At 56.6% G+C, this 11,831-nt stretch overlaps 1 protein-coding gene across 1 annotated transcript; it reads right to left on the reverse strand.

Annotated features, from left to right (window-relative positions):
• Positions 1 to 964: 964 nt before the first annotated feature.
• RELL2 (RELT like 2) lies at positions 965 to 10,287 on the reverse strand. The gene is made up of 6 exons (XM_072873509.1): positions 10,080 to 10,287; positions 8,329 to 8,394; positions 8,185 to 8,251; positions 7,674 to 7,862; positions 2,952 to 3,522; positions 965 to 1,006 (listed from the first exon to the last, which is right to left on the reverse strand). The coding sequence occupies exons 1-6, from the start codon at positions 10,285 to 10,287 to the stop codon at positions 965 to 967; spliced, it is 1,143 nt and encodes a 380-aa protein (XP_072729610.1).
• Positions 10,288 to 11,831: the final 1,544 nt, after the last annotated feature.

Here is an 11,831-nt window from a genome sequence, read left to right on the forward strand (position 1 = left end):
CTTGTCTATGTACAGTGCAGTTACACACCAAGGGCTGCCTGCTGGCCTGGCCAGGGTGCGATCTTGCCCCCCGGGACAGGCTCTGGCCCCTTCTGTGCAGGGATGGGGTTGGAGGCTTCTCTCTCCACCAGCATCTCCTGGGGACCTGCAGGGTCCCTTGCTGGTGCAGGATTTGTGCCCGTGACCACTCTGCATGGTGGGGTGCCCGGGGGGCTGTGCTCTGCAGTGGACGTGCCAGGTGGGGGGGGCTGCCCTCAGCCCTGGGGGGACTTGAGCCGCTACCTCTGTCCCTGCCCCTTGCTGCAGCCCCCTCTGATGCATCCTTCCCCCAGCACTGGAGGGCTGCGGGGACTGGGTGGGCAGCAGGGACTGGGTGCTGTCCTGCCCCTGCCAGGCCCAGGGGTCCACCAGGGGGGGTCTCCAGGGCAGGTGCAGTGGGTGGGAGTTGGGTACCTATTGCCAATGGGATGAGGTCTGGTGCCAAGTGCGGTTGACTGTAACGTCGGCGCATCACTCCAGCCATGCCAAGCGCGTAGCTGCTCGCCCAGGGCCGGCTGCCCCGTGGTCCCCCCACAGCAGAGCCCTCAGCCCGGCATGGGGGCCGGGGGCCACACGCCTCCCATCCATGCTCCAGCCAGGAGCGGAGAGGAGCTGCAGGGAGAGGGCCAGGATGGGGCTCATGCCCACGGCTGTGGCATCCCCCGCCAGCCGCAACCAGGCTGTCCTGGCCCCGTGTCTGCCCAGAGCTGGCACAGCTGCCCACTGGCATCACTGCCTGTGGCTGGGCATGTGGGCAAGATGACCTGCCCGTGCAGAACCCAATGCATTGGGAACCAACCATCCTGGAGAAGAGGTTCACCCTCTCTCCATCACCAGGCTCTGCCCCACCAGGGCAGGGACACTGCCAGTGCCTTTCCACCCCACCCTGGAACATCACCCCAGGGGCTGGGGACAAGAACTTACATCACACAGTTGCTCCTTGGTCCTGCACCACGGTGCTGGGCTCCTGTGGGATGGAGGAGGGATGTGGATGTCAGGGCTCCTGTGGGAGAGGGGTGCTGGGGTGGGGGGCCGGGTCTCCGTTGGCCACAGCGGTAACCCATGGGCCAGTGGGCAGAACCCCACTGAGGCTCCAGGAGCTGACTACATCCTGAGCACCATCTCTCTGCCCTTCCCCATCACCTGCAGGACATGTTGAGCAGCAGCTAACAATTCTCATGGTGGCCCTGGCTGGGACCTAGGGGATAAGGGAGTGTCCGAGTGGTGCCAGGGCTTGGTGACAAACATCCCAATGAGGTCCCATCACAGTTCTCCTGGGACCCCGTGTCATGGAGCACAGCAAAGCAACACGCCAAAGTCTGGTGCAGGGTCCGAGGCAAGAGCCTGGCACCATAGAGGGGACAGATAAAGAGGAAAAAAATCACTGTGTCCCTAGGCTTGCCCTATACGTAACTGCTTCCCCAGTGATCAGAGGGACCACAGCCATTGCCCAAGGCATAGTGGGCCACAGGAGGAAGGAGGACCTGCTGCCACCTTTCCAGGTCTCTGGAGAAGGGCTACAGCCCATCAGCTCTGTCTTGCATGGCTGCCTTGGGCTGCCCTTCTCCTCAAAAAGGCTCAAACCTTCCAGCCTGGCCACCAAAAAGCAGAGGGAAACAATAAACACAGCAGGTTCCTGCTTTTTCCTTAGCCTACGTTCAGCTAGGCACCTTTCCCTGGCCTCTCCCATGCTGACCCAGTTCTGCCCTATTCCACCTCCCTGCCAAGGGCTGCTTGCATGTGCCATGCCCAGCCCATGGAGCTCCAGCAGAGCCAGCTCCAGGGAATGTCCCTGGCTTTGAAGCACGCCGGGATTTTTACCTGGACAGTTTGCTTCCTTTTTCTTCCAAGGGCTTTGCCACATGTGCCCCAGTGCCAGTTTTGTGGGGTGAGCCAAAGACAGCTCTTGGGGCCGCTTGATGCAGGCAGCCCTGGTGGGGTGACATCGCACCAGGTGCCCTCCCTCAGCCTTCTTCCATGAAAATCGTCTTTTCCTAACTGCAGAACCATGGGTGAGCGAGTGAGTGAACGTGTTGAGGGTCTGCTACCACTACCAACAGCATCATTTGCTCAGTGGTAACAGCCCAGAGGCAGCGGCAGGGAGCAAATCCCCTAAATTGGGGGTCATCGATGGCCAAGCAGTGTCCTCGCCAGTGCTGCCCTGGAGCTTTCTAGCACATTCAGCAAGGTGGTCGGGTGGGAAGTTCGGGAGATATCAGGGTGCTGGGAGCTCCAGGCAGGGTGGGCTATCCTCCTCTCTGAGCACAGCCAGCACCAGCTCCTCTGGAGCAGGGAAGAACAACCAAGAAATTACCAGTTGGCTTCACCATTTCCTGGACTTCAAGGCAAGAAAGGCTCCTGGAGACATCTGTCCCTGCCTGTATGTTGCTGGCCACGTTGAGCCCCAGCACTGCAGTGAGGCTACAGTTTTGTAGAGACCAAGCTATGTACAGTGTCAGAGGTCCCCCAGGTCAAGAGAAAGTGATCCCAATGGATGTCCCCAAAGAGCCCAACCACAAAGAAAAATGCATCCCTTGCCCGAGGGGCAGGTGGCAGCAGGTCTGTAGCATCCCCCGTGCAAGTCAACCCGTGACCTGCCTTTTCCCCTGCAGTGCAGGTACCAGCAGGGTGGGAACTCTTATGGTGATTCTGTATGCCCCAGATACTAGAAAACAGATGGGAAAATGCAATCAAAAAAGGTAAGCAGAAACAGAGTAGGCAGGACAGGGCAGGCCCCATGCCACAGTCAGCCTGGCGCAAGCCTCGGCTCACCTGTCCCCACTGCACAGCTCATGCCACTGTGCTTGGGCTGGTTGATCTTGTTGGCAGCAGGACTTGGGGTGCTGTGCCACAACCGTTCAAACCCTCCAGCCCAGGGGACCACACTGGGACAAGGAAGAAGCAGAACCTACCTGCTTCCCCATGTCCTGTGTTCCAGGCTGTTTTCTGCTGCTGTCATCTCTTCCCAACTCATCAGCCTGTTCGTGCAGACTCAGGCTCCCGTGAATATCCGACACTTCATCTGCTGACCCCAGTCCAGTCTCCTCCAGGCAGATGCTGGCTCCTTCCTGCACCAGCTCTCCTGGGATGCTGGGACTTGACCCTCCCAGCACCCGATGGCTCAGGAGCTTCCTCTGGCAGCTCACACTCCTGGGAGCAGTGCCAGCATGCTGCAGCGAGCCTGCCACACTGGACCCCTTGCCCGCCCGCCTGCTGTCACGAGTGCCGGAGCTGGCTGGTGTGTTCGGGGCTGGGGTGGTGGAGCGGCTCTGCTCCCCACCCTTGCTGTTCTGGGGACCCTTCTGGACAGCTCCGTTCTGCAGGCCACCCGTAGGGACAGTCCCGTTTTGAGCCCACTCCTGCTGGAGCCGGTCGCTGCTGTGCTCCAGCTCCTCTGTACTCAGCTCCCGGCTGCCGTCGGGCAGGGGACCGTCCTGCTGCTCGTGGAAAGTGGGTTTCTTCCCGATGTGTGTGACACGAAACCTGGAATGGGGGCAGGATGGATCAAAATCCCTTCCCTCCTCTCTCCCAGCTGTATTTCCAGCTTGCCTGCACCTCCAGCCTTGGTTCTCATCTCTTTGTCATGGACTGGTGCTGATGTCCAGCCTTTCAGACCCATTCAACGCCACTGATCCCCACTCTAGCCATGCCCCCACTGACTTAACCCCTTTTTTCCCTTCATTTTTGGCAAAACAAACAGAAAGAGAAAGATGAAAAGGTCAATCCAGATGTTGGCTGGTGCAGACCCTCTCAGTCTGTCCTCCACACAGCAAGATGGGTCGCAGCTCTTAGAAATGCTCCAAGATGCAACCAGGATGAGCAGGAGCTTGTACAGAAACTCAGGTGTTGATTCAGAAGGTGAAATGCAACCAGTCTGAGGCTGGTGAGGAAGGGACAGCCGTGCAGAGCCATGTGGATGTTGCGCCCAGCAACCAGCTGCCATCAGGGGAACAAGAGCCAGAGTTTTTGGCAGGTGGTGCACCCTAAGTGAAGGCAGGGACAAGGTTTTGGTACGGCAAGCTATATTTGGGTAGAGGGATCAAAAGCCAGGAGGAGTTGTTTGGCTAAAATCTGCCAGAGCACCTTGTGCGCCATCCCCTGGAGTGATGGATGATACCTAGGTGGTTCACCAAGGCTCCACCATGTACCAGGTAACAGCTCAGAGCTCCAGGGTAGGCAGGAGAACAACTGCAGAAGTTCGTCTGACACCCACAAAGGGTGCATTTATAATCAAAGGTGATGCAATATTGCACCTGGGGAGAAGAGGGAAGTTAGGGATCTACCATAACTTTGGGATTTGTGAGGGGTAACGCATAGGCAAAGCCTAAAAGTCTGAATTGCAAGTAAGCTGGTTGTGACAAATGCTGTGATTCCTCTTCGTAAGCAATGCAAGCCACTGCTGGACCAGCAGACGGGAAGTCTCTTCCACAGTGAGCTGGTGTCCACCAGCCAAAGAACGCAGATCCCACCACAGAGACTTCATGCAGCCCATGACTCACCCAGCAACCGCTCTCCCTGTGCTTGACTCACACATGAAGAAGCTGCAGATGGCCCTGGCTCTGCTGAGGTTCAGCTGCGATTTCAGCAGCAAAGTTCAAGCACTGCTGGGGTTGAAAGAAGAACAAGACACAAAGGTCAAGCAAATGGCAGTATGGCCATCCTGAAGGAAGAAGCTAAGAAGAAAGGTCCAAGAGATAAGAACAGATCCCAGATGAGAAGCCAGAGATGAAGGAGACTACTGCCAGACTGAGGATTGGGCTACAGTCTGTGGACAATACAGACCCCTCAGCATTGCAGTCAGAAGTGCTGCTCATGACTGGAAGGGTCAAGAAGAGAAGTGCTCCAGCTCTGGACAAGGTACCCACAGGACTGCTCAGGTCAGGCCAAGCAATGGCAAATGTGACCTTTCAGGTCTATCCAGATATTTGGAGACATGGCACCAGCACTGCGATTCGGGAAGACCGGAGAGCATTCCAGTCTCAAAGAGGGACAGGGAGGAGGCACGAGAGGCAGGATCATTTCTTGGTAATGCTATCGAGCAATGTCAGCCTGGAAGAGCCAGGAACAGATTCAAAGGAGCAGGCAGGGTTTGGACTGGAGGGGGCACAAGAGGTAATGTAACCAACCTCTGGATCGTGAGGGGAAAGGCAGGAGAGCATTGGCTGTCTGCCTAGTCAGCATCACTAAGGCATTTGATTCAATAGGACGTTACATACTGCAGCTGATTGGGCTAAGGATGGAGGGTCAGATGCAGATGCTTTGGTGGATGAACTCTGCCACTGACAACTGGTTTAGGGAAAGCCCTAAGACAGCTGGTAAAGCTGGTAAATAATATGAGAGTACAGATCGTATAGCCCTGATTACCTCCAAAATATGGAATAATTTAGGTGGGAAAAGCCCTTGGGAGGTCTCCAGGCCAACCCTCTGCTTGAAACTGGGCCACCTCCCACACTCAATCAGGTTGCTCAGGACCCCATCCAGTCAAGTTTTGGAAATCTCCAAGGATGGAGATCCCTCCACTCCTCTGAGTCCTGTCCCAGGGCTGCACCATTCTCAGGGTGTTAGTTTATCCTTAAGTTTTATCCAGATTTCTCTTGTTGCAACTTGTGTCCATTGTCTCTTGCTGTTCCCTGCGCACCTCTGAGAAGAGTCCAGCTCCATCTTCATTTAAACTCCCCCCACACCTTTGAGTAGTTTTAGAGAGCAATTAGATCCCAGCCTTAGACTTCTCCAGGCTAAACAAACCCCATTCCCTCAGCAGCTCCTCACATGCCACGTGCTCCAGCCCCTGATGATCTTGGTGGACCTCCACTAATCTCACTCCTCCTAGCAATGAGCCTGTGCATACCAGCTGGGGACCAGACTCAGTCAATGAGCTGTAGGTAATAGGGAAGGGGGATGGACTCTCAACCACTGTGTCCAAAACAAAAACAATAGCCAAAAAAAGAGAGGAACAAGACCTGAGGATTGCAACAGAAGAGCTGGATTAAAGGAGCATTTGTATGTAGGATCAGTCATGAATCGAGGTACTTTGTGCAATGAGGATATTCACAGTAAATAAGACACAGCAAGGGCAGTCCCAGAAAAGTCATCTGGGATCTGAAAGAGTAAAAGGGCCAGCTTGGAAACAAGAACCAGAATTTGGAGGTAGTTTTGTACCTCACAGGCACATAAGCCCCTTAGCAGTTGGACCTCACACCAAGGAGATTCAGGAAGTGGAAACTTTTAAAATATAACCTTGGAGAAATGTAATGACTGTCCCGTGGAGAAGGCTCATGTGACACGGGATATTAAGTATAAGGAGAAGAAACCAAGATTTGAGGGAAAGTGCCTTTAGGAAAGAAGACTACTTTCTCCAGCACTCAGAGGTGAGTGAGAAGAGACTGGGAAGAGCATGGGCAAAGGACACAGAGGAGTGGATGAAGCTGGGTACCAGCCAGGGAATGAGATTAGCCATGAATACTCAATTGTGCAGAAATCTGGCTTACCAAACACCACCCCTTAAACCAAGGACAGCTGACAGCAACGGCAAAGAGGAAGCCAGAAGCTGTCAGTCTCCAGAAGGTCATCTTAGCTGGAGTTCAGCATGAGGAGGTCTGGCATGTCTCTCCCCTTTACCAGCTCCCCATAAAGCCCCCAGTTCACCTCCCTACTGAGACTCCTAGCTGTGATGGTGGAAAAACCCACAACCCTGATGCCCACTCTGACTGAACATCACCATGAAAGGACTGTTTCTCTGGACCACAACATAGAGCTTCATCAAGGCTTAGGCCCTGAATGAAGACCTGCTGCAGGATCTGAGCACAGCAGAGCTTTGTGTCTCGCCAGTGTGGCCATCCGGGGACCAGCAGTTGCTTGTCACCCTGCCCCGGTCACCATGGTGGTACAGAGCTGAGCCCTGGAAGACCTTGCTAAAGGTCTTGTGCCTGCTTTCTGCTAGGGAATGGGGCAACCTGGGCAAGCCTGCAGATTGTACTAAAGGTTACTGACTAGACAGAGACCACAGGCAGCTCAGGAAGTCCCTTGAGGTGAGACCAGGTGGGGACTGGAAGAGTATTTGTGGGAAGTATTGGGTACACTCCCCTATTCTTATATTCCTCCCGTGGCATCTAATTATAGTCATCATTGGAGGTAATGACCTGGAGTAGCATAGCCACTCTTTCATTCTGAAGGTGGTGGTCGGTAACATGCACCTGGGACCTGCTGTTACCTCCTCCCCCTCCTAGTGAGATCCCTAAAACTGGGGTCACTGCCCCTGTTGAGCAGCAACAGCCCTGCTCGCACATAGCTGGGACAGCCGGCTTTGAAAGAACATGGATTTGGGGCTCTGCCCAGCACTGAGTCAGCAGGACAAGCCAGGCTTGAGTCACCTTCCCGGAGAAGGAGGAGCGAAGCCACCAGTGTGTCATGGCCTGCCACATACCACAGGCATTTCCAGGTGCAGAAGGCACCTGAGTCCTCAGGACTCCCAGCTGCAGAGCTACTATTGGGGCATCTAAAGAGGGAAGAGCAAGAGAGTGCCTGGCGTGGGGCAAGTGGGGAACGGGAAGGGAACAGGGGAACTGAGAAGACTCTCCGCAATGCTTGGTCCATCAGAGCAGATGGCCCATGTCTGGCAAAGCTCATTTAAGTACCTGCCCACTGAGAAGACGGTTGTCTCTCCAGGATGCATCCTGCCTTTGCCATCCTTGGACCGTCCTTGCCGATGCAGCGGGTGCCTCTTCCTCTTGCTGCAGTGGATGCAGGGGGCCTGCGTGGAGCCCAGATGCACTGTGTGGTGATGTGGTGGGCCCCCGTCCTGGCTGTTACGGTGAGGACAAAGGCTGCAATAGGAGAAGGACATGACAGGTCGTGTTATCTGGAGGAGTCTTCCCAAACTTGGTGCAGCCTCACTGCGGCAAGCCCTGAGAAGCAGCAGCTCTGGAGGGGACCTCCTGTGAGGACTGGAATGAGAAGTGATATTACACTTGACAGTGGGTGAAGCACTCATCGCAGCCCTCGGGGGAGCAGGACTTCTTGTTGGGAAGATGCTTTATAACAAGCTGGAAAGGGGCTAGCTGCAAGAGTCTGCAGACTAAGGTGATACCCAAAGGCTGCTTCTCCCTTACTCTGCAAGAGCCACAAGCTGGTATAGGCTTCCCTCACCTGGGCACTGGCACTGGGATGTCCCCTTCATTGTCCCCCAGCATCTCCTTGAGGGCCTCCGCATTTGCTGAAGAGAGAGGAAAAAGGGAATGTGTCAGCCAAAGCAGTGAGCAAGTCTCCAGGCCAGCCCTAGGAAATGCTCACCTTCATTTTGGATTATGCATCTCACAATCTTCTCCACAGTGTCCTCATTCAGCTCCTCCTCTTCATCTGAAAGGAGAAAATGTGACACTGAGTGCTGGGATTCGGACACTCAGCTCACCAGTCCCTCCCAGGAGCAGCCACATCAACAGAGAGGTCAGAGAAGCCTTGTGTCCCCCATCATGCCGGGAAGCCCCTGGGGAACACCAGATCCCTCACCCTGGAAAATAAATGGCTAAAACAGCAGCCATGTGTGCAGGGAGAGGGGGGTTGTGTTGCTCCTTCAGAACTGGGGAACATCACGTGAAACGAGTGGGAAGCAGGTTAAAAACAAGTTGAAAGAGAAGGCTCCTCGTGGGGACAGTCCAGCCCTGGAGCCCCTGGGTGCAGGATGCTGCAGGTGCTATAAGTCTCCAAGGGTAAACGGGACAAGTTCACAGAAAAGAAACCTGGGGGCCTGTTAAATATGGAGAAAACCATCTCTGATGGAGAAAGCCCCAGAGCTACACACTGTTAGAAGCTTAAAAGTCTGCTGGGGAAACTTGGCTCGGTGTCTGCTCCATCGTAGTATTCATCCCCAGCATTCATCACAACCTGCATCTGGCCACTGTTGGAGGCAAGAGGCTTGGCTGGCTGGACCTTCAGCCCAGTCTGCAGTGTTGTATGTTCCTGTGAGCAGGTCAGAGTTGTGGCCTGGTAGGCAGTTGCCTCAAAGAGCATGGTCAAGGGCTGCCACTGCACTCCTGGAAGGCCACAGAGATGTTCCCTGGGCTGTGGCAACTCCAGCAGGCAAAGACAATCCCGGAAGGTTCAGACACTGTCTCCATGTCATGTGCGGCCAAGTCACTGAATCCAAGGACTCCTGGAAGCTCCCACTGCATCTGTGGGCAAGCTGAGGGAGCCGTGTTTCCCTCCCATGCATGAGAAGCAACAGTGGGAGGTGCTGACCCTCCTGAGCGCTGCTGATGGCATAGGGAAGCCAGAGGAGTTATGTAGCACCGTTTGGCTGTTTTCAGGCAAGGAAGCAGCCGGAGGAACGTGTCTTCTCCATTTCAGCAGAGACTCATGAAAACACTAAATGACAGAGCTTGCTTGGACTGAGCTCTGGCTTGCACCCACGCTCAATGCTGCAGTGACTTCCCAATCCTACTACCCAAGAGCCACCTACAATGGCCTGAAGCAATGGAAAAACCCCTAAAGGTCCCCTTCCAGCATGGGGCAGAGATCCCAAGGAAACACCCCTATTCCCCTGGCCTGCATGAGTACAACAGGGACAAGAAGAGCACGTAACTGATAGCAAACACCATGCTGGCCCCATGCCGGACCTCCTAAAGCCAAAGGGGCAGAGGGACATCTCATGCCCTGGCTGGGGATGCTTTCCTTGTAGGCAACATGGATTATACTTCAGGTGCTGGGGATTCAGCAGGTCCTGGCTGTTGATCAAAATTATCTTTTGATGATAACACCACTTTGGGAAGGGCCAGATGCTGGCTCCCACCTCCCTGGCACCACCAGCCTTCGCCAGCCTGCAGAGCCGGCAGATCAGAGGGCTCTCCAAGCCGCACACTCTAGATCCCTGGGGAACACCGTGCTGCTTTCGCCGCCCCATCCCTTTTTTCCAACCCAGTGGCACGTGATGGGTAACCCTCCCATCCTCAGCCCACATCGCAGAAGCGTGTTTAAGGAGCATCGGTCCATGCCGGTGAAAAGCAGTGCCCTAGCCCCCACTGAGCCCCCATCACCCCAGCACTCACTGGCCTGGAGCTCCGCCAGCGCATCTTTGTTATCTGGGTCAAGCTCATCCCGGAAAGTCCGGCACCGGTAACCCTTCTTCTTCAGGACATGGCAGATTAGGAAACCCACCAGCCCCATGATGAAGAAGATGAGGACGAGGAGGAAGACCATAGACAGGCTGTGCTGGGGGTCTGCCTCCCCATTGTCGGTGCTGTTCTGGTCTGACATGCGGATCTAGGAGAAGGGGGAAGGTGGATCAGAGACCCTGGTGCTCACCCCCCTCCAGGCTCTCCGTGCCCATCCTCCTCCTCCTCCTCCTGTCCGCCTTGGGCAAAAGCCAGCTCCTGGCTTGGGGTGGGCTGCCAAGGGCTCATCTCTCTCACCACCAGGTCCATCGAGGCAGGGGACCCGCGGAGGAGAAGGCAGGCTGGAGGCGGCTCGGCACGGTCTCCCAAGGACACCGCCGCCCAACACGCACCCGGCAAGAGGCATCCCAAGGGCATCGGTGGCAGCATCCCCGCAGGCCCGCCCGGCCCCGGGCTGCGGCGCTCCCCCGTCCCTTGCAGGCGGCTTCCCAAGGGCACCGGTCCCCTGGCCTCCCCCGGGCTCTGCAGAGGGCGGCATCGCCCCGCTCACCCTTGCGGGGGGATGAGCATCCTCACCGCGCCGTGCCAGCCCGATCCCCCCGCATCCCTCGCTACTCACGGCCGAGGGCCTTCGCCGGCAAAGGCAAAGGCACGGCAGGCAGGGAGCCGCGGCAGCCGGGCTGGCGGAGGGCCGAGCCGGCCGGCAGCTCCCGCATCGTCCGCCCGCAGAACCGAGCTCACTCCCTCCGCCCCGGCTCCCCTGGGCTTTCCCGTCTCCCTTCCCGGGGGCTCAGCGCTTGACCGGCTGCTCTCCGGCTCTGCTTCCCGGCGCAGGCAGGGTCTCCCCCAGCCGGCCCCCGTCCCCGCTGCAGCGGTACCTGGGCCTGCGGTCCTCCGCAGCGCTCTCCTCTTCACCTTCACCTGCCTCCTAGCAACCCCGCATCCCTGCAGCTGGGGACCACGGCGAGCATCCTCTGGCCCCCCGGCTCCCGGCTGCCTTCCTTCCTCGGGAAGGAACCAAGCTGCTTCTGGCTGCCGCGGCAGCCTGCCACTGTCTGCCAGCAAGAGCACCTGCCTGTCCCAACCCCAGAAAAATCTCTCCAAAGCGGTTTCAGTGGATGAAGGTGCAGAGAGAAGCTCAGGTGCAGAGAGAAGCTCAGGGAAGCACCGGCAGCTGCAGCAGGGAGCAAGCAGGAGTGCCGCTCAGGGAAGTCGGTGCTGGCAAGCTGCTGCCTGCCCCGGAGTGAATAACCTCGCCTGAATGCAAGCCAGCCCCTATTTCCCCTGTCACCCTCCTTTCCGAAGTTCTTGGCGATTTTTAGAGCACTGAGCCATGGCAATGGGAGGACAGAGGTGTGGAAGTGGGTCTCAGCAAGACCAGGACCGTTCCCACACCAGCGTGTGCAGAGAGACAGGGGTGCAGACACCTGCACCATGATCACAGCACCAAGGAGATGGTGAAAAAGGAGCCCCAGGAGACCCCGCAGCCCAACACCCTGTGCCAGGCCAACTGCCTCTCCCTCCTGGCTAAAAAAGGGATGGATAAGCCATTCAAAATCTCCAGCCATGGCAGTCCTGTGACCTCCTTCTCCATCTCCACCACATTATCCTCCCTCTGGGAGGCTTCACCCAACGCTCCTTTGCTACTGCAAATTAGGCTTGCTCCTCTCAGTCTTTCACCCAGTG

Source organism: Ciconia boyciana, chromosome 9 (assembly GCF_034638445.1).
Source record: "Ciconia boyciana chromosome 9, ASM3463844v1, whole genome shotgun sequence".
In the NCBI taxonomy this organism is placed as follows: domain Eukaryota; kingdom Metazoa; phylum Chordata; class Aves; order Ciconiiformes; family Ciconiidae; genus Ciconia; species Ciconia boyciana.

What these genes read in the sequence shown, in the direction of transcription:
- RELL2 (XM_072873509.1), bottom strand. Translation starts at nt 10,287, where the DNA reads ATGTCAGACCAGAACAGCACCGACAATGGGGAGGCAGACCCCCAGCAC. An exon ending in ATGCATAATCCAAAATGAAG is followed by an intron (nt 8,252 to 8,328) that starts GTGAGCATTTCC and finishes CTCTCTCTTCAG; the next exon opens with CAAATGCGGAGGCCCTCAAG. An exon ending in CACAGGACATGGGGAAGCAG is followed by an intron (nt 1,007 to 2,951) that starts GTAGGTTCTGCT and finishes TCCATCCCACAG; the next exon opens with GAGCCCAGCACCGTGGTGCA.